Source organism: Carlito syrichta, unplaced genomic scaffold (assembly GCF_000164805.1).
Source record: "Carlito syrichta isolate Samal-C Ts95f unplaced genomic scaffold, Tarsius_syrichta-2.0.1 Scaffold309815, whole genome shotgun sequence".
In the NCBI taxonomy this organism is placed as follows: Eukaryota; Metazoa; Chordata; class Mammalia; order Primates; family Tarsiidae; genus Carlito; species Carlito syrichta.
The window spans coordinates 194566-217753 of NW_007253911.1; the positions used below are offsets into that span (position 1 = coordinate 194566).

A 23188-nucleotide genomic window follows, 5' to 3' on the forward strand; every position below is an offset into this window, starting at 1 on the left:
TGCTTTTCAGAGCCTCACCAAGGGCAAAACTGGGTCCAAGACAAAAATGAACAAGGACCTTTTATTCTTAAACTTGTAGAGGGGACCACATAGTTAAGACAACCAAGTCAGCACTGCAAATAGACACATTTTGAGAAATGTTCACTCCACACAAATCCTGAGATTCAGGCATTTCATTAGAAGGATTCCTGCCCTAAGAAAGTTTTGCCCCAAGAAAAGGTCAACTGACCCAGACATTTCACGATAAGATTAGTGTCACCTAATCATGTTGAGATAAGTGTCTCCTAATCTTAACATTTCAAAATACCACCATGATAGACCCTGACAGACCTTCCAAAATTCTCCAGTTGGACTCACTATCAGCTGCCTGTAGTGGCTTTGAAAAGATTAAGTTATATCCCTGGGGTGCCCTACTCTTATCCCACCAGGAAAGGCGCTTAACCTCTCTAAGCCTATGTCTCATCATTTGTAAAGTAGAGGCTAACAATGCTTTCAAATGATTAATAAATGTGAGCATAATTGTAGACTATACAATGTTATTAAAATGCAAGTCCTTCTATTGTATTTACTGATGACTAAGAAAGTTCCTCCAAGTGCATGAGATGGGTCAGTAAAAGGAGCGAGAGAGTGACTGGAAGTTGCCCCTAAATTGGTAAGGTCAGGCATAGAAAAATTTTTAAAGGGAATACATGTGTAACGAAGGATCCACAATAAAATATAAAAGAAAAACAAAAACAAGGCATGGAAGGGAGGGAAGTGGGGGGAGGGAGGGAGGGAAGAAGGAAGGAGGGAAGGAGAAAGAAAGAGAGAGAGAAAAAGAAAGAAGAGAGAGAGGGAAAAACCTAGGTTGGAGGGGGAAGGTCTGATTCACAGGTAACCTCTGCCACACCTAAGCTGAACAGGACTTCCCCTCCTGTGCCTCAATTTCCCCACCTGTAAGGAAGCTGATGCACAGAGAAGTACGTCTGGTCCAAGGTGGTTCATAAGACACACCAAAACACTTGGGAAATGCTTTATAAACAGGGAGATTTGAAACAAGCATCAGATACTAATATTTTGGGTGGACTACACAAGTCTCACTTTCTACCTATAAAAAGAAAATCAACACTCACGTCGTAAGAGGATGACTAAAGGTAATACATGTGAGATGAGATCAACTGCAGAAGACAGCTAAAGCTCAGAGAAATGGGCCCATCCTCATGTTGTGGGCTTCATTCCAAGTCCATGCTCTGACCTCTCTCCTACCCTGCCTCCACTCCCCACCTATGCTCACTCACTGCCTCCATGATCCTATTTGGAGGTTTGTGGGAGGCAACCATCTAGCAGAAAATTATCCATCCACCCAAATCCGCTTGTCAGTGTCCAGAGTCCCATGGATCATCCTGTTACCTCATCAGGCAAGACACAGAGAGAACAAACATCTCTACTGCTCTTTTGGTTACTTAAACATCGGGACTGATGTTTAGATGTTGACAAAGAGATGACTTCATTGCTGGAAGAGCAATGTTACTAATATTCTTCATCCACTTAGTAGGAAACAGAGTTAAGCCCTTTAGGTGGGGTCTTAGGAATATTCTGGAAAGCGGTCCTCAAAATATGGTTCCTGGACCACCACGGCATCAACCTCACCTGAGGTCTTGTTACAAATGCAAATTATCTGGCCCTACCTTGGACTTACTGACTTAGACACTTTGAGGGGCGGGGTCTAGCAAGTTGGCTTGGCAAATCTTCCAGGTGAGCTGGATGCTGGCTCAAGTTTGAGAACCACTTGTCATCACAGACAAATGCAGACCATGATCAGAAAACATGAGCTCAAATCCTGGGTCAGCCATATAGAGAGGAAAAGTCACCTGTGCCTGGTTGCACAGTTAATAGTTCATACAACAAGGACAGTAATATTCACCACAAAAGTTAAACTAACACATGTGCATAAATCCTAGCAAGTGCTTATAAATATGATGCTATTCATATTCTTAGATATGCTGTGAATTATTATTTTTTTAGAAAATATAGTTTATTTAGAAAGTAAATTAGAGACAGGAAGAAAGAGGAGATTCATCTCCCCAAGGTAGGGGAGGGGACCAAAGCCAGGACGCATGACGAAGTCATAGCTCAAAGAGCACATGGCCACACCAGAGTCTAGCAGGGCAATGGCCGCAATGACCTAGCAATGGCCAAATTATTTTAGATTAACTGAAGAGAGGTAAGGCCATCTCTGTTACCCCCTCTCCAAAATGTGTTCTCTAATAACACTTTCTAGGCTTCCAAAGGCCTTGGGAGTCACAAGCCTCTGGGGAAGTGGAAAAGCTCTGACACTTTGCAGCTGTGGGCACCTCTGGGGATAAGACCTCATTAATGCTTAGAATGCAGAAGACATCATTTGGCGTATAAGAAAATAGTACACTATGCTGGTGCAATAGTAATGATACTTAACATTTATGAGCACTTGTTATAAATATAAGTCATTTATTTTCATTAGGTCATTTAATCCTTGCAGCCACCCTCTGAGGTGAACACTACTATAATTGCTAATTTAGCCGTGCTCGGTGGCTCAGCCTGTAATCCCGTGCTTTGGGAAGCTGAGGTGAGTGGATTGCCTGGGCCTGCGGGTTCGAGACCCACCTGGGCAACTTGGCGAGACCTAATCTCTACAATAAAATCAAAAAATCAGCTGGGCATGGTAGCGTGTGCCTGTAATTCTAGCTACTTGGAAGACTGAGGCGGAAGGATCGCTGGAGTTCAGTGGGTCGAGGCTGCAGTGGCTGGAAGCGGCCACTGCACTCCAGTCTGGGCGACAGAGTGAGACTCCAACTCAAAAAATAAATAAATAAATAATTGCTCATTTATAGACAAGGAAACCAAGGGTTACAGGGGTTAAATAACTGATCCACTGCTACACAGTGGCCCAGCCGAGAACTGGATCCAGCCAATCTGTGACCAAACTCCCCCCCCAGCTTCTCCTGCCCTCCCAGTCCAGGAGTCCAGCATTTATCCCTCCTATAAGTACCCTCAGCCTCCTGTAGGAAGCTCTTGGTCTTGTGACTGGTCCATTAGACTTGGCAGGCACCTGTGTGTCAGACAGAGATGGAAGAAACACACACTCCTATTCCAGCTCTGCCTGGGGCTGTGCGATCCCGTGAACTCAGCACTTGTCGAGTGTGTCCTTCAGCACCGTGGACAAGGCCTACGGCACCTCTATTAGTCTAACTTCCAGCATTTTGCCCCTAACTTACAAGGCTATTTGAGGGCACATAAGCAGCTAAACTAATTTCCCCTTAAACCCTTTAATTATCATAAAAATAGAAGGCACTCAACCACAGTTATCCAACTCGATAACCATGAATAATGCACATTAATGCACAGGCTAAGAATAGGAGATGGGGGTGCTGATTAAGCCAGCCATGAACAAAGAGAAAGAGACCCAGAGTTAGAGGCAAAAGGCACAAATATATCTATATCTTAGAAGGTTCACAAATAAAAACACAAACATATAATTTATATTTTCTGGCTCAGAGACTCTATAATGCAGTCTTTATATAAAATAAGCTGATTCCAATAAGCAACATGATTTTTGAGGGCCAGGAATTACTAGATATCAGTATCACATTCACTGAAGGGTAGGGAACTGGCATTGACCAATGTAGTGGTCAAAAGTGGGAGATCCCCACTCTTGTGTCTTGTGTCAGACAGACTCAGCCTCAGCCCCACTTACTAACCAGCTCCGTGACCTTGGGCATGGCCCAGCCTTCCTAAGAGGGGCTGAAGGAAGTTGAAGCTCATAAACCAAATAACTTGAGATCAATAAAAGGTTGATGTCATGATTCTTCCCACTACATGGCACCTTCTTTTCAGACAAAGTCACTATACCATTCCAGATAAAATCACCAATGATGGCCAATAAATTCTGCACGACTGCTATTGCTAACACCCCATCCAATGCTTTCAGAGAGAATAAACAAAAGTGTGTATTTTACCCTTTGCTATGTCATATATTTCACCTGTACCAGAAACTCCTTATCTTAGTCAATTTGGGTCACTATAACAAAATGCCAAAAACTAGTTGATTTGCCAACTACCAAAATTTATTGCTCACAGTACTGGAGGCTAGAAGTCCAAGATCAGGGTGTCAACAGATTCGGTGTCTGGTGAGGGCCCACTCTTTGTTTTATAGATGGCTGTGTTTTCACTGTAATGTCACATAGTGGAAGGGACAGACGAGCTCTCTTGGGTCTCTTTTTATAAGGGCACCAATCCGAATCACAAGGACCCAGACACTCATAACCTAACCATCTCTCAAAAGTCCCACCTCCTAATATTATCACCTTGTCTACCTCCAAGGAGTCTTTTCATCTCAATTTCAAACAGAGTCTGACTTTGGAAGACACTGAGGAAAAAAATCTGATTCCAGTGAGAAGTACCCATTCTTTTACAATGTGGACCGCACAAGATGTGTCTGTCATGTTGGGGTCAGAGAAGACTTGACCCCTCTGTGACAGCAGTTCTGAATGTCATCTGTGGGGTCCCCATCCAATCAGAAGTGGAGTTGAGTAAAAACATCACTTCTCTCCACTGGCTCTGCCATATTAGCCACGCAGTGGTCAGAGTTATTACTAATTTTTTCTAAACATCCTACATCCCCACCTTCACCCCTTTACTCTACTCTCAAGGGTAAATATTGAGTTAATCATTCTCCAAAGTTCATGCCCCCACTCACTGCCCCTGCCCAGTCCCCCAGTGCAGTGTCAGTAGGTACTTGTTATGACTCAAAACAAGTCAAGGATTATTATAAACTACTTTGTCCTCTTCCTACAGTTTTTTACAGTGAAATCAACCATATCAATGTGAGAGTGTGTTTTTCTAAGTTTTAGTGTCCTTTTCCATGAGATGAGAATAATGATGCCTTCCATCTCAATCACTGGGAGGACAATCATTGAACAGGACAACGCCTATGGAACCACCTGGCTCGATGCTGGACAGCCCGAAGGTCACTGGATTGAAAGCATCCCTAGGATTCCAACAGGTCAAAGGGGATGATGGATGTGTGAGAAGGAGGAATTAATGATAGGGAGGTTAAAAAAAAATCCTGGAAGATAAACCTAGAATTGGGGGGTCACTTGGGGCCCCATCACATCAAGTGGGATGTACCTTCCAAGCACAATGGACTTCCTCTGCCATGTAACACAGAGCAGCGTGACTGTAGTGGCAATTTAAGGTCAACTGCAAATTCATGTGCATTTGTACGTTTCAAAAGGGACAGTGTGTTTAAGCTAAAGGAACACCTTTGGCGCTGAAGAACGCCAGACAATCTGACCCGAAGCTCCAGCTCCTTCACAGCCCACAGCAATGCAAAGGAACCCACTTTGTCCAGTTTCAGATAGTCAGAGGACATGCAGCAGTGGGCTCCTCGGGGACCTGGTTTGGAGTTAATGTTCACAGAACTCTAGTCTTCTAAGACCCAAGGATCAAGCCACCTCAGCTGACTGCTATGAACCAGGCTTTCTAACAACCCTTCTTAATTTCATCCTGATGGTCTTGAGTTTCCCTTCCTTGGTTCTGTAGTTAGTACCTTATTTATTTAGCTTCAGAATGCACCACCCCACAAAGACTCTCCCATACTATGATTTCAGAACACTCAGGTGGGCTTCCTGCGGCCCTGGCATCTTCCTCAGAGTGTGGCATCGATGCTCTGAGAAGGCTGCATCCCGGGACGTTGGAATAGCCCGGACTATCTGTCTGGCTCAGAGACTCATCTTTCACCATGTTCACTCCCTGTCAGGTTTATGGTGCTAGTAAAATAGAAGAAAACCATAAAAGACAATGAACCGATGTTTCTGTGACCCAAAATTCTATCTGCTGCTGAGTCAACAAGCCCAATAAAATTTAGCTGAGTTTCTTATATTTGCTTGCTGATTTTTTTTTTTTTTGGGTACATGATACTGTGAAATCTGAGCAGAAAATCCATATGAAGTTTTATTTACTGCCATATGGATTTCTGTGAAAATGCTTAAGAAAGGATTTTTTGGTGGTGGTTAATGCTTTTCTCCCCACTCCACCAAATACTGAGTACCTAGCTGCTGACCCAATCATGGCTTTAAGGGACACTTTGCCCCCGTTTCATTCCCTGTGGTACTCCAGGGCCCCTGACCATCTATAAAGTGTGGTCCAGGTTCAGTGAGGGTCCAACAAGCCATCACCCTCCCATGTCCTCTGTTACTGTAAACTTCAGGAAAACTGGGTCTCTTAAATGCCCAACACTGCCCCATCTCCAGACTCTTATCTAGGTCAGTCCCTGCTTGAGAGAGTACCATCAATATCCCAACTCAACTCTACCTGTAATGTTAATAACAGTTACTAAGACCCTGGCAGGAAATGTATCATCTTGTGGATCTGAGCCATTGGAGATGCTGGCTCAGATGGGCCTGGGTTCTACTCTGCAACCTCTCTTACAACAATCCAGTTCATCCTCAAGCTTCTTCTCAGTGTCACCTCCAACCTCTTCGAACTGGTTTCTGCCATGCAGGCAGCATGGCTACAGGAATTTCCTAGGCTCTCATTCTCATACCCATGGGCCCAGTGCGGGGGAAGGAGGATCTGTCCCCAGCCTTCTAAGTAAGAGTACTTAGTAAAAGTCCATTCTTTACACTAACTTGGGTACCATGCCTGAACTGTCATCATAGCTGGAGAATCCAATGATGAGAATGGGTTAGACCCAATTCTTGCTAGTGAGTGCATTCTGAAGTTGCTTTATTTACCAGATGCCCTGGCATCCGGTTTCCATAAATATAAATTATGTTTCCATAAATAAACTCACTGAACCCTCACATCAGTCTTATGAGAGTGTATTACTGTTGTTGCTATTATATTTGGTGAACAGGTGGAGAAATTGAGGCACCGGGAATTGTAACGACTTCTTGAAGATTATACAGCAGGACAGGGGCAACTCTAGGTTCCCAAAGCCTGACCCTCAGTCACTGATGTATTTTACATCCATGCCCATGACCGGTCACACCAACCAATCAATATTCAACAAAGCCCTCATGCTGGGAGACAAAACTAAATAGCTTTTTTATTTCATAAACAACTGTGAATATATTATATTTAATTTTTTTCATTATGTGAATATTAGGATCTAATCTTTGGTTGAATGTTGGCATTTGTGCTATTAGGAGTAATTGCCAAGATATTTAAAATATCCTAAATCCCACTACCTTAAAGCGTTGGTTGTTTTCCTTGCATATACATCTTTTTATGCATAACCATGTATGGCTTTCTATTCTACTATTTATTCTGTGTGTGGTATGCATTTCTCAATGTGATAAAGTCTTCCCAATTTTCATTTATGTTCATATGGTTGATGTAATATAATTTTCCATTAGGTTGTTTCCACCTTTCATTGTGGTTTTAGTTGTAGTTAGTAGGAATACTCACAGAGAACATAGTCTTCTTAGGGTTGTTTGGTTTTGTTTTTCTTTTCATATGAATTATGTTTATAATAATTTTCTGTGTATGTACTAGTAAGTCAAATGTCACTTTTTAATTTCATTTTTTATCTGCCCCGCCCTCGGAAGTATACTAAATACCCTAGGAAACCCTTAAAGCACTTTGCCCATGCGACCATTGTCTCCTGTCCCATGCTCCACCACACCTTCTGAACAAGGCAGGGTCTCTTAAAAACACTGTCATCCTCTGCCTGTGTAACAAGAGGGGATTAACAATAGCAAACATGTCACTCTCTGGTGGATTTTAGCAATGACTTCCAGTAGAAAAAGAAAAGGAATAAACAGGGCTGGGTGCAGTGGCTCATATACGTAAACCCAATGCTTTGGGAGACCAAGGGAGGAGGACTGCTTGAGCCCAGGAATTTGAGAGACCAGCCTGTGCAACATACCAAGACCTTGTCTATACAAAAAGAAAGAAAATGTGTCAGGCACATGGTTTGCACCTGTGGGTCCAGCTACTCCGGAGGCTGAGATGGAAGGATCACCTGAACCCAGGAGGTAGAGGCTGCAGTGAGTGGTGATTGTGCCGCTTCACTCCAGCCAAAGCGACAGTGAGACTCTTATAAAAAGAAAGAACAAAAGAAAGAGAGAGGGAGGGAGGAAGGGAGGGTGGGAGTGAGGGAGGGAGGGAAGAAAGGAGAAAGGGAAGGGAAGTAGGAAGGAAGGAAAGGAATAAATGCGAAGGAACTGATTTTTAACATGTACCTACTGTGTACCAGGGTCTGAGCAGGTGTATTTACAGGCATTATCAGCGTTCTTTCATCTCCTTAACAGACCTAGGAGGTAGGCTCCATTTTATAGTTGAGGAATTGAGGCTCAGAGAGCTGAGGTTCAAAGATCACCCAGCTATGGGCAGAGCTGGAACCCAAACCCACATCTTACCCAATTCCTCAAACTTACCTTCTATCACCTGAGCCCGCGTTTGAGCCCAAACCAAGGTTCGCTTTGCCCTCCCCGATGCCGGGTTTCTAAGGAAAAGAAGGATAACCCAGGAACAGCACACATACCCTGGCAGAGGAAACTGGAGCAAAAGCTCCAGATTCGGGCCACTAGAGGGCGCTGTGGTTCCAGAAAGAAGTAATGGCTTGGTGGCGCTGCTGGGTTCCTCCCCAGAAGGCTCTGGGCACCCACAGAGGAGAAAGATCCTTAGCACGCGGCACAGGAAAGTTCATTGGAAACCACACACGTTATCTTTGTTTTTGTTGTTTCTAAATCTCTTCCTGCCTGTGGGGTCCATGGTCCTGTTGATTCTGCAGCCCACATCACTGTAAAACTTAGGACTGACGCAGCTGTTTGCCCAGAGGAAAACTCACACCCATGTCCTTACAGGGTTACTATTTTTCTCAAGATGGAAAACCAAGGGTAAGGGGGGAGACACTGCAGGTCATCACCCCCCCAGCCTGCTATTTATGACTCCAATCCAAATTGCTGCAAAACAGTCCAGAGTGACGACTGTGTATGTTGTCATCCTCATCACCATGATAATATTGAAAATTATGATAGAGCAACAAGAACTTCAGCTTCATTGATAGTAGTTCAGTACTTGCTGTGCCTGCCACTGTGCCCAACCCTAGTATGTATTTTGTCCTTTAATCTTCCCAGCAACATTTTATGGTAAAAACTGTTACCTGACCCCCCCCCCTTCGTATTGTTTTGTTTTTTGGGGGGGGATGTCTTTTCTGTGTTGCACAGGCTGGTCTGCAACTCCAGGCCTTAAATAATCCTCCCACCTCAGCCATCCAAAGTGCAGGGATGATAGTCCCCTTCTCAAGAAAAGAAAATGAAGGTTTAAAGTAGCCCAAGGCTAGGCTAGTGGTCAACATGAGACCAAGACAGAATCGAAAGCTGGATACGTTCATCTCCAGGGTCTGAGAAACTTCCACTGAAAGAGCTTGCTCTTGGTCCTGGCTGTATGGAGTTCCACAGTTCATGCATTTATTCATCCAACAAGCACATATTTAGTGCCAGCTATCTCCTAGACGTTGAAGGAGGATCTGTTCCCTGTTTCTCTTTTTCCACACTCCCTCAGCACCTAGATTACAGGTAGCTCTTGTGGGGATCCCCTAAAAGCCTGCCTCCCCCTATATCTCACCTTGATTACATACATAGTAAAGCATTGAGGGACATCTGCCCCAGGAACCCTGCAGTGAACATGGTGTGTGTAGGGGAGAAGGAACTAGAGAAGAGGATAGATTTCAAAACAAGGGACAGATGCAGCCCAAGAACATGGGCACTAAGAATGGACTTGAGACATTGGTAGGCAAAGGGAGGCAGTGGGAGGATCTGGAAGAGTCAGGAGGCTAAGTTCTTTCACAGTTTTTCAACTGTGTGACTTTGGGCTGGTCACTTACTGCTCTAAGCCTCAGTTTCCTCAACTGCAGGGGAAGATTAATTCAATCAGCACCCCCTCATTTTAGGTATTGATCAGTGATTGTGTTTGCCAGCCAATTACAAACTGTGTGACCTTGGGCAGGTCACTTGACCTTCTCACTATATTCTCCTTATCTGTGAAATGGACACAACAGTGCTGTCTTTGAAATACTGTCTTAATGATGAGAAATAAAGTATGAACTATGCTTAGCAGGTACCTGGTGCATATAGAAGGCAATGCACACTGTTACAGTGGTTCATTAAAATTCCAAAAATATGAAAAACACAGCCAGAATAAGAGAATTTAGATATTTGGCTTCATCAGGCTCCAGTTTATCCAATCCCCCCCGAACCTGGCAACTACTTTGGAGACAAAGTAAGAGAAGAAGCCAGTTTGTTAAGTTCCGTCTAAGTGCATGAGTCACAGGGGCCTTCTCCCTTCTGTGGATGCTATCAGTCCCCTTGGTGTACCCTGGTATCCTCATCCCTGGAGGAGAAACAAAGACTCCAAGTTATAGAAAAGAGCCCTAGAGGGCAAAGGCTGGGGGTGGGCTCATTCCCCAGTCTCTGAGCTGCTGCCTGAAAGGGCTTTTATGCATCATCTCATCCTACCTCCTCGGTTTTACAGATGAGGCAAGAGAGACCCAGAGAGGGAGGTGACTCACTCCAAATCACACAGCCAAGATGTGGCAGAGTCTAGACTCAGACTTTGCTAAAAATACCAACTGCAGGGAAATGTCAACCGAGGACAGAGCCGGAAGTGCCAACGTCAGCTGTCTATCTCTCCTGCCAGCAACAAATATGTGAGGCGGTCTTCCTGGCCACAACTATGCCCCGGCAGCATCAAGACCTCAAATGTGGTACGGTGGGCAGGTTTCTAGGCACTAGGGAGGTGATTTCAGGCCTAAGAAGAACAGGCAACCAAGGCTGCCTAGCATGAGCTCAACCCAGAACCGATGAGGCAGTGATGGGCCTGCTACCTATGGGGAGAAAGGAGGCCATCAGTCCCTGCCTGGCAATAGGAACACATAAGAAGGACAGCACATTAGTTGGGGGAAGGTTGGCCCAGGAGGAACATAGGAAGGAAGTCACAGATCCAGACGGTGTTGCCCAGCAAGCTCCACCCTGACTGAGTATTCTGACCCCAAGGGCCCCAGTAGCCCCAGCTTCTGACACAAGGAAGGAACACCTGGTTGTCCTGTTAATATCCTGTACATGGGTCTGTGCCCATTGAAACTGGGCATGCTAGCAACAATAAAAGTAGCTCTGAACACCCTTAGTGGGACTGCAACATGGTATTGCTGCTGTAGAAAACAGCATGGAGGTTTCTCGAAAGACTAAAAATAGCATTACTAGATGATCTAACAATTGTGCTTCTGAGTATTTATCCACAAGAGCTGAAATCAGGATCTCAAGAGATATCAGCATTCTTGTGTTCACTGTGGCATAATTCCTGATAGTCAAGATATGGAAACAACTTTAATGTCCATCAGTGGATGAATGAATAAAGAAGATGTGGCATATATGCACAGTGAAATATTATTCAGCTTACAAAAAGAAGAGGATTCTGCCATTTTTGATGGCATGGATGAATCTGGAGGACATTAGGCTAAGTGTCATGAGCCAGATGGAGAAAGACAAATACTACTAGATTCCACTACATGAGGTCCTTAAAATCATCAAATTCCTAGAATCAGAGAGTAGAATAGTGGTTTCCAGGGGCTGGGAGCAGGGGGAACGGGTGACTTGCTAATCAATGGGTATAAAGTTTCAGTTAAGCAAGATGAATACATTCTAGAGATCTGCTGTATAACATCAGGCCTATAATCAACAATACTGTATCGGACACTTAACAATTTGTTAAGAGAGTACATTTCATGTTAAGTGTCCTTACCACAATAAAATAAAACTAAAACAAGTTTTAAATTAAAACAAGAAAGTAGCTGCTGAATATCAGCACCTACGTTTCAGGTGTGTACAAAAATCATGAAAAGTGGTTGTCATCTGCCCCATTTTTAGATCAGGAAATGGAGACTCCAAATCTTATTGCAGAGCTAGAGAGTGGCAGAGCACAGAACAAACCAGATATGCCTGGTCTGTAGCTTACGCTATGTTAATCATAGCATCCCTCAAATCACATTTTATTATTTTATAGTAGTTATTTTATATGTATGCCTGTGCTTCAATGGCGTGCCGGGGAGTTCATTGTGAAATAAATGAGGACACAAAGAAATGTAAGGGAGGAAAAATATATTCTCATAACTTTTCACCCACAGACAACCAGTGGTTAATAATAGAAGCTTGTCTCCAGCGTTAATTTTTCTCTAGTCTCCCCTCCCCTTCCCCTCTCCTCACCCCCTCCTTCTTTCCTTCTCTCTCTCCCTCTCTCTGTCTCTCTCTCTCTCTCTCTCTCTCTCTCTCACACACACACACACACACATACACACACACACACAGCCCACACAACTAGGGTCATATTGTGTATATATTTTGCAATGTGTTTTAAAAATTAACAAAATAATGCCGGCATTTTCTAGATTGTTAATTCTTCTAAATGCCATTCTGCATCACTGAATGTTGTTAACATTATTTAGCTGTCCAGTCATGTATTTTGTCCACTGCACAGCATTATGTTTGTTTCAAGCCTCACTTATACATTTCTCACTTACGTGTCTGTTTCTAGTCTCACTTATAAAGTACACGTGGGTATATGTTTGTGCATACCCTTGATTTATCTTCTTGGAGTAATTTAGATGCATAAGAGTGCCTATAGGGAAAGAATGAGCTGGCCACACGAAAGCTGTTTCTAGTGTAGCTTAATGGAGTGGCACCTGCATTGCATTACATAATCAGCCCTATGCAAGAGGTTGCTGTGAGTCCCTCTGAGCAATGAATACCCTCCTAGCATGCAACCGTGTTATGTTCTGAGTCTACAGTGCCTGGACTTCAATGAGATCATCAACACATGTGTGCACTGTAAAATCTTGTTGCTGCCTCTTCACGGAAAGGGGAGGTGCTTTTATCATCTATGTATTTTTTTAATAGTTGGTATGAGTAAAAATGGCATTTTTGGTGGCTCTCTGCTTTTTCTTTCTCCTCATAGGCTAGTACCTTAAGAAGTATTTCCTCTTCAGAAGGAATCTCATACTTCCCAGGATCTGCCAAGCCTGTGCATGATCTATTGAAGGTAAAAGGAGGTGCAGCATGCATAGCTGGGAAAAACTTTTTATTCTTACTACAAGTTCTCCTCATCTTCTTTATTCTGCCTAGGAGGCCCTGCCCCCAAACTTCCACTTCTTGGGTACAGGACAGATATCAGCGTCTCCAGTGGAATATTCCGATTCCCCCAAGACATGTGTGTGTCTTTCTTCTCAATTCTCCAACCACCGTCGTCTGTTTCCACCTTCTCTCTTTCTGCTGAACACTGAATGTGCTTCAATTACCAAGTCAAGGAGGACACGCACTGATCCCAGGTCCAGGAGAGCTCTTCTCACCAACTCAGATTCCAGGCAGCATAACAGTAGCACACACCTCTCCCAAACCCAAGTCCCAGTCCTGTTCCCTTGGAGCAGTGTGATAAAAGGGAGATGCTTACCTTTTCACCTTTTTCTCCTCGGGCAAAAGATCCTCTGTCCTGGAAGAGAGAAAGAAGAAAGCAAAGATTTACTACAGAGCATCTTCATATCACAGCATCGCATGTGGCAGCATCAACCTGAGACTGGAAAGAACCGGATGTTTTCTTATCAGCACTGCCCAGTAGCCTCTAAAATAGATGACAGCTATTGTTTATTGAGTGTGCACTCTCATGAGAATCATCTCATTCAATTCTTCCAATTATTCAATATTATAGATATTGGTCTATGTTTCCATATCGACTTTACAGAAGTATAATTTGCATTCCATGGAATTTACCTATTTGAAACGTACAACTCAATGATTTTTAGTATCTTTACAGAGTTGTGCAACAATCACCACAATAAACTTTAGAATATTTTTATCACCTTAGAAAGAACCCATACCTGTTAGCAGTAACTCCCCAATTCCTCCCACCCCCAGCCATAGGAAAACAAATCTGTTTTTATATTTCTATACATTTGCCTATTTGGGGAATTTTATATAAATGGATTCATACAATATATGGCATTTTATGATTGGCTTCTTTCACTTATTGACTCTTTCCAAGGTTTGTCCGTGTTGGACCATGTACAAATGCTCCATTTTATCACAAAATAATATGACATTGTATGAATATAGCATATATGTTATTTAACTGTCCTTCAGGTGATAGATATTTGGGCTGTTTCTACTTTTGGTTGCTATAAATAATGCTGCTATAAACATTTATATATATATGTTTTTGTGTAAACATATGTTTGCATTTCTCTTGGGTATATACCTAGAAGTGGAATTAAATTCTGGGAATTATGGCAACTTTATGTTTAACCTTTTGAGGGCTGCAAGGGAGTTTTCCAAAGCAACTGCACCATGTTACACAAGCAATCTATGAAAGCAGCAATTTCTCTACATTCCTAGTTATTCTATCCATTATTGAAAGTGAGGCATCGAAGTCTCTAAACACTGAGTTGTATATTTCTCATTTTCATTCTGTCAGTTTTGGCTTCATGTATTTTGGTGCTCTGTGTATATGTATATATTTGTATAAATGACCCTCTTACCATTATAAAATGTCCTTCTTTATTGCTATTACATTTTGTTTTGTCTTAAAGTCTATTTTGTCTGATATTAGTATATTCACTTCAATTTTTTAATTTTAATTTTCAGGTTGCATATTTTCCACCATTTACTTTCAAACTATTTGTATCTTTGACTCTAAAGTATGTCTTCTATAGACAGGATCTTGTTTTTATAAAACATGTCTGAATACCCCTGCTTTTTAGTTGATTCACTTAACACATTTACACACAATGTTATTAATATGTATAATTATATATGCCATTTAACTTTTTGTTGTCTATGTGTCTCCTGTCTCATTTGTGTTCCTTTATTTCCCCTTATTGCTCATTTTGGGATTGAGTACTTTCTAGTATAACATTATAATTACTTTAGTGATATTTAACTATATATTTTTGAGTTATTTTCTTAGGAATTGCTCTAGCATTTACCATGTACATAATAACTTAATAGGATCTACTTCAGAATTATAAAAACTTCCAGGGGGATGAAGAAACATACTCCTTTTTAACTTCACTCCTTCTTCCTCCTTTTTTGTGCTTGTGTGTGTGTGTGTGTGTGTGTGTGTGTGTGTGTGTGTGTGTGTGTTGCATGCATATTTATTCAACACTCAACCATACATGGTTATAATTAACTCTTTGAACTTGCCATTCCACCTTTTGGCCTTAATTATTTCTGATGGCAAGTCAGTTGTTAATCTTACTGGGGTTTACTTGTACATGATAAAACTTTTTTTCTTGTTGCTTTTGCTTTTTTTTTTTCTTTTGTTTTTCAGCACTTTTACTATAATGTTGGAAGGATAGATCTTTTTTTCTGTTTAACTTAATTGGAATATATTGAGCATCTTAAATGTGTAAGTTACTACTTTTCATAAAATTTGAAACGTCTCCAGCCATGATTTCCATTATTTTTCTGTCTCTTTCCCTCTTTGTCTTCCTTAATTCCATGAGGTGCATATTTGTGCATTTTATGGTCCCCTACATTTCTCTGAGGCTTTGTTCATTTTTCTTCATTATTTTTTTTCTCTCTGTTCTTTGGATTACATAATCTCTATTGTTCTATCTTCAAGAATGCTGATCTTCTGCCAGTCCAAATCTACTGTTGAGACTCTCTAGTGATTTTTTTTCATTTTCACTTGATTATTTTAAATTTTTATCTTGTATAGATATTCTGTATTTGATAGAATATTGTCATCATACTTTCCTTTACTTCTTTAGGCATGATTTCCTTTAGTTCTCTAAACATGATTATAATGACTACTTGGAAGCCTTCATATGTTAATCCAACTTTTGTGTCCTCTCACAGGCAGCTTCTATTGTCTGCTTTCTTCTCTTGTGTATGAGTCACATTTTGCTGTTTCTTTGCCCATCTCATAATTTTTTGTTGAAAACTGGGCATTTTAAATAATAGATTGTAGCAACTTTGGATAGAAACACTGCCCCTTCTAGGAATTGTTTTTGTTGTTTTCTTGTTTATTTGCTTGTTGACTTGGCTGATATATCCCTCTTCTCCAGTGTTACACCTCAGATACCAATCTTCAGGTACATGACCTTGGACATGCACACAGTCATCTCGGGATGACAATGGTATCAGCAAGTCTCTTTTCCTGATTTCTCTGTTAAGGCATTTTCTTCTGTTGATGTTAAATCCTCTTAAGTTCAACTAATTTTCAGCTGATTATTATTTTCCACAATGCTATATGGCATTAATTACTCCAGTCTGATCCAACTCAATTAGGTCCAACTAAATTGCATGGGCAGTCACTGAGGTATTTGTCTGATGTCAGGAAGGAAGAACCAATATTTTAACAGTATTTTTCCCTGGTTCTTTCTGACCAACCAGCTATGGTAAACTTCTGGTTTACCATAGAGCTACAAGTCTTCTCTTAATTGCTTACCACCAAAATTTCCTTTGCTTCTCAAGAACCCTCACACTTTCACTTATGCTTTACCACATTCTGTTTCAAAATCAGTGCCTTTGAGGAGAGCTTCAGAGTTCTTTGCTTTTAAGGATTGTTTGTCTTCTGGGCTGAATACCTGAGTCCCTGCTCTGGAGCTGGGAGCTGGGATAGTGGTTCCCTTATCTTGAAGTGGCACCCTTGTGGGGCAGGAGCAGTAGCATCTGGTTTTTCTCAGTTTAAGCATCCTTCAGGGTGGAGACACCACCCTATAAGAGAGCTGCAATGGGGTTTATCAGGACCCCAACATTCTTAGCTTGTCATGTCTAAGGTAGAACCTCCACCCTGTAAATAGGGATTAGGTAAAGGAAGAGAGCTCCATCTATTGGTTGTTCCTGCCAAGAATTTTGTCTCTGTAACTTTGGATGCAGGAGGTTAGAAATGCTGAAATTTTACCAAGTATGGATATTTTGTTGGGTAGTGGATTCATAAAGTTCCTCATGCTGCCATTTCAGAAGTAGAACCTCTATAGTTATCGTTTTAATATCTGTTTCACAGATGTAAAAAATGAGGCTTAGAAAGTTCTAGCAACTTATTCAGTTCATGGAGCTAGCATGTCATGGAGCCAGAATTTTAATGTAGGCTATCTGATGCTAGTGCAGCTTTCTCAGTCACAGTGCTATTTGGCCTCAATAGATCAGCTGATGACTTCAGACAGGGAGTCATGATAATGATGCCATGGACCACTTCCCAGACTGCAAGGCTCCAGAGTACATCCATGTTTGTTCTCTGGCAATTCTAGTGATTTTTTTCTAATTTGAGAATGTTCTCCCAATTGATCTCCTTTTCTCTAAATGTAACTAGAGATGGTGCACGATATAGGGTAGGTCTTGTTCCAGAAATGGAGGAAAGAGGAGCAGGCTTGGCATTTCCTACGCTTACTGCCTGCCAAGTGAGTTCCTATAAACCACCCTGGAGCTTTTCTGAGCTCCAGTTTGTTCACCTGTAAGGTGGGTATTTCACTAGGCTTCACCTCACTAAGTAGATATGAGAATTAAATTAGCTGCAAATCTGTTAGGCATGAACAAGTGCTCTTATGTGTTACCAACTCTTCTTATTTCCATGTCATTCTGCACACAGCAGGCGCTTCCTACCTATACATAGCAGGTGGGTATGCATGTGTGGGTGAAGTGAAGCACTACCAAGTGAGCACAAGGCTCAGACCAAGAGAGATGCAGATACAAATTCTGCCACATCCAGTCTCTGTGATTGAAGGCAAGTCATTCAAGCCTGAAAAATCAGTGTCATTCCCATTAGTGATATGAGGAGACTGTGTTAAAAACTGTTATAAGGAGTAAATGAGAGAATCCACATGAAGCCCCTGCAAAGACAAGCAGATGGTAGCACTACAATAATGAGGGTGATGGTAACATGGGGTGAACCACATATGCCAGGTGAATTCTTCTAGGGAAGAGACTTGTCTTGTTGTCTGGGGTTTCCCTCTGAGCACTGAGAACCTAAAAACAACTAACTATAATCACTCACACAATGAAAAAGACAACTGTCATTCACTATCTTCTATGGACCAGACATTTTGTAAACATTTTGCTACTAGATAAATGAAGCTTTCAGAGAGGTTAAGAGATCTGCCCAAGGTCACACAGTTAATAAAGCCCGGAGTCAAGGACAATTACTATAGTTCATCTGACGCCAAATGTATGCTATTGATACCAAATGATTCCATGTGGGAGGGTGGGGGTTAGTGCTTTCACCATGCCAGGTAATCATGACAGCAATAACAGCATTCACTATGCTTCTGGTACTGTTCTAAACCATTTACCTGTATTAGTTTTTTGAATCTTTATAATGCTATAATACAGGTTGTTTGATCTTTCCTATTTTACAGATGAGGAAACTGAAATGTTAAGTATATTTCTTGGTAGAGCCAGAATTTGCTTCTTAGCCATTTGTCTCCTGAGGACCTCTCTGAACTGTGGCTGGTTAATCTCCCCAGGTCTTTCCTGACCCACTGTCAATTGCGTTCACACATCAGCCTAAAGATTTATGAATACAAATCAGCTAGGCCGGGTGTTGGAAATGCCGTGATGATAAATCACAGACCAGGACACCTGGGAGCTCCCCTCTCCCCCCCCCACCCCCCGACGCCGAGATAGAGGACATGGCTGATGATGTGGGAGCACCAAGCTGGGGAGCTGGAGAGACGCCCTAGAGGATCAGACACAAGTTGAGTTTGAATAATGAGAACACATGAACCAGGGAGGAAAGTGTGGGAAGAAAACAGGGGTAGTTGGAGAAAAAAATTATTCCTGGCAGAGGAAAGAGGCTGTGTAATGGCCAAAGTGAGGAAAGGCACAATGGAATGACCAATCTGGGGGATCATAACTGTGATGATTTGAAAGCATAGAATTCTGGGGATGGAGTGGAAAGAAACAAGGCTACAGAGGCCACTAAGGCCATGCCCAGAATGTGTCCAAGAAAACCTCCATGCTCACAGAGAAGCGCTCAGGCTTTATCCAACAATGAGTGGGCACAGTACCCGGCACCGACCAAGCATTCAGCCCAAACTTGCTGATTTGCATGATTGGGAGTCCTGGATCCTGCACACCAGCCCTGAGGCTAACCCATGCAGACTGCCAACACTCTACTTACCATGTCACCTTTCTCTCCCTTGGGTCCAGGAGCGCCAATGGGCCCAGTGGCTCCTGTGTCTCCCTGAGGGGTTGAGACAAGAGACAAGGATTGGATTAGGTTCTCTGACAGAGCTCCTGCACACAGGCCATCCCGACCAACCTTGCTCTGGTTCTCTAGAAGCAGCTGATTTCATCCTTGCCATCTGTACAATGAGGCCACATGTCCCGCCCCAGCAAAGGAGGAAGCATCTAAGTCATCCTCCAACATCACAATCCCAGGAACTGAGGGACATCTTGAGACAGTAGCATTGCACACTCATCCTGGGGAATGACCCGACCACAGATCTCATGGCCAGGGCTCCAGAAGGGGAGGTAGAAGCCCCAGGTTGAAATGCCAGTTCTGCCACCTTACATGAGCAGATCATTACTGTCTTTGAGCCTTAGGCTTCTCCTCTGTAAGTGGGCATGTAATTGCAGGTACACAAGATTAAAAGCATGAGGGTGCTTTGAAAACTGCCAGGTATCAACCGGGGTCACCTGGGCATTCAATTTGTATAACAAGTTGCTGCCTTGAGCACTCCAGATACTCAAAATTGCCCAAGAAGAGAAGGAAGGGAGGCAGAGGAGAAAACAATGTCTGCAAGGAAGAAAAAAATTCACCATAGACCAAATGTTGAACTGGAACCCAGCTTTCCTGCCACCTCATGAGCCAATTTAAGACAGGTGTGGGTGCAGAAAACAGGTGCCCTTGGTTTCATTTTTTTTTCTTTCTCTTGACCTGGAATTGTACCTCTTTTCATTCCTATCTCATTATTTACACTCTAAGAACGCCTGACTACTTTCCTTATGCTGTTCCCTTTGACTGTGATGCTCTTCACTGTCTTCCTTGTCCTGAGCAGCTCCTATTTATTCTACTGGACCCAGTTAGTCAGGGCCATTGGCAGAAAGGTGTCCCAAAGCCCTCACCAGGTCAGGTAGGGCCCTTCCCCTATGTCCCCTCAGGCTTCTGAACTCTCTCCATCCTAACTCTCCACATTGTATTCTACCCCTCTCTTTCATGTCTCTCTCCCCCTGGCCTGTGAGTCCTGGGAAAGGGCTCTCTGTCATTTGCTATTATATCCCCACATCAAGACCGAGCCTTGGCACCCAGCTGACTTCAGGCTATGTTTGCATACAAAGCCCAAGCTCTATCTAGGCAATGAAGCCATTGAGAACCGTAGCTGTTGGCTTAGAGTCTTAACAAGGGGTTGGGACACTTTGACTGGGGACACTGTTGAACCAGTGTTGCAAATCAGCTATGTGGAAGCCAGGCTTGTATATCTGTTTTCCTTTTCAGGGTTCCTCTCCTCCCACCTGTCTCTTCTCTCCTAGTGTCGACCTGAGGGCTCTGCTGCCTGTACTACCCTGATCTGTTCAACCACAGTAGAGGCACAGCCATTACTAAACAGCCACTGTTCCAGACAAACATTTTCTACTTAGAGGCCCAGGAAGCCCCCAGTTGTCTTTACTGTTTCTTCTTGTCTGACAACTGAGAATCTGAGGTTATTGCCAAGAGATGCTCAGTGATGCAGAAGCCTCTGCTGTCTTCTTACAGTGACCTCCTGGCACCTGGACCACTCTGAGCTCTTTTCCATGAGAACAGGAAGAGGACTCACCAGGGGAAGAGATCCAAGAAGGCATGTGTGTGTGTGTGTGTGTGTGTGTGTGTGTGTGTGTGTCCATGGTGCCTCATCATAGCAGAATTGGGGCAGAGGGGAGAGGATGTGCAACCAGAGAGGGAGGCCAAGGAGGAACACACAAAGTCAGGAGGGAGAGGAAAGGGAAAGCAAAAAGAGAAAGAGAAAAGAGGAGGAACAGAAAAGAAGAGATGGGCAAGAAGAAGTAATTTCTTAAGCAAGTTATTTTTATCATCTTGGCCTTTGATCTTCTCATCTGCAAAATGGAACTAATGGTGCCTCTCATGCAGGGTCGATGTAGAATTTGGAATCATTCACTCAACAAGAATTAACCACCTACTATATGCTGACCCTATACTTATAGCAGTGAGTACAGCAATGGCAATCCTTAATCTGTGTTGCTCCCCCAGCCCAACCTGACATACAGCAGGTGAACAGTCATTGTCATTGGAATCCAATGGAAGAGGATGGAAGATGGGAAATAAATGGGCAAAATAAAGTTGATTCCATTTACTCACTGGTCTGTCTGCATCAGCAGACTCAGGCATGTGAGGGAGAGGCCCCATCTAAAACCATACTCGAACCTTGGTGTTGACCTCAGTGTTTGATCCTTAGCAAGTGTTCACTATTCACTGAATGAATGAAATCAAACTTAAAAATGCAGGAGGAGAGGGGAGATGGTAGGAGGAAAGGGAGAGAGAGACAGACACTCACAGAGAGACAGAGATACAGAGAGAGACAAAGACACAGAAAGAGAGACAGACACAGGGAGGGAAGGAGAGGGGAGGGGAGGGGAGGGACGGGGAAGGGAACACAAGGGAAGGGGGAAAAGAAGACAAGGGAGGGGAAGAGAGAGGGAAGGGAAGGAAGAAGAAGAGAGAGAAGGGAGGGGAGGAAGAGGTCCATCTGTCTCTAGTGTTTCCACCCCCATACTTAGCCCTCTTTCAAATGCATGACAATGCTGAACTCTTCCACTTGGCCTTTATAAATATTATAAACCTGGGGAATAATAGAGAGGAAGGAATTTGCTCCATGACCATGGTTGGAGGGCCCCACAAGGGAGCACCTGGCTTGGTGCAATTAGTGAGTTTGGAAATTTTGTATAAAATAATTTTTGTGCAACTTAAAGAAATCTTAAAGACCCAACCCCTGAAAATTCATACAGCAGCTTGAAACAATTGCTGCAAAGTTAATTGACCATGGAGAGTTAAACCTGTTGGGGCAAAGGAGTTCTGAGCCAGGCCTCCAGTAATCCAACCAATTCTCACTCCTATTTTCAGTATGAGAAATAGAGGTTCTGAGTAGTTAAGAGAGTCAAAGTTTCCAGACTTCCTACCACTTGCTCTTATGCTTCCAGCTCTGAGGCAAGATACTGGCAGGACAGCAATCGAACATACCATTTTTTGCTTTACACAGAGAGCAAAACAAAGGATTAGTGAGGTTCTAAACTGTCCCTCTTTCCTGACAGTACCAACCTTTGGACCTGGGAGTCCCATGGGGCCAGCATATCCCTTTTCACCCTAGAGAAAGAAAGACAAAAAAAAGTAAGACTCCATTTTAATTTTCTCCTTCTTCTATCATGTATATGTACATCTTTTAAATCCAGTCCACCCTTGATGGGCAGCATGGTTGGTTCCATGTTTTTGCTATTGTGAATAATGCTGCAATAAAAATGTACGTGCAGGTATCTTTTTTTAGAATGATTTGTGTTCCTCCAGGTATATTCCCAGAAGGGGGACTGCTGGGTCACATGGAAGGTCGATTTTTAAGGAATCGCCACACTGTTTTCGACAGAGATTGTACTAGTTTACACTCCCACCAACAGTGTAATTTCTTACTCATAAGCAGATCCTGAACATTGAACATACATACTATAAGAGGGATTGGCAGTAGCAGGATACTGCCGGGGGAGGGAGGAGGGGAACACAACATCAATAAGGGTGTCTGATCTCAAACCAAGTGAAATGGGGACCAAAGGGAGGTTCAAACTTTACCTGTACAATGACCTTTTGTATACCTAACCCTAAATTGTACCCCACATCTTTAAAATAAAGTAAAATCTAAAAAACTTCTTCAATCCTCTAAACTTAGCACTTTGGGAGGCCAGGGTGAGGGGATTGCCTGAACCCATGGGTTTGAGAACAGCCAGGGCAAACTGGAGAGACCTCATCCCATACAATAAATCAAAAAATTAGCCTGTGTGGTAGTTCCAGCTGCTTGGAAGGCTGAGATGAAAGGATTGCCTGAGCCCAGGCGGCCAATGCTGGGGTGGCTGTGAGCATGCCACTGCACTCCAGCCTGGGTGACAGAGTGAGACTCCAACTAAAAAAAAAATTATTTTTCTTTCCTCACTGTTTGACATCTACTCCACAAGCTCAAAAGCTAGCCCTTTAGTAAGCCAAG

At 42.9% G+C, this 23188-nt stretch overlaps 1 protein-coding gene across 1 annotated transcript in view; it reads right to left on the minus strand.

Moving 5' to 3' along the window:
• The window catches only part of COL22A1 (collagen type XXII alpha 1 chain), a gene marked incomplete at its 3' end in the record, with an annotated part of 219731 nt that overhangs the window by 120575 nt on the left and 75968 nt on the right, over nucleotides 1–23188 (minus strand). Inside the window, exons 10-12 of the mRNA XM_021717502.1 lie at nucleotides 22261–22305; nucleotides 19129–19191; nucleotides 13465–13503 (exon numbers count right to left, since the gene is read on the minus strand). Coding sequence (XP_021573177.1) covers nucleotides 13465–13503; nucleotides 19129–19191; nucleotides 22261–22305 — 147 coding nt within the window. The remainder of the gene's footprint in view (nucleotides 1–13464; nucleotides 13504–19128; nucleotides 19192–22260; nucleotides 22306–23188) is intronic.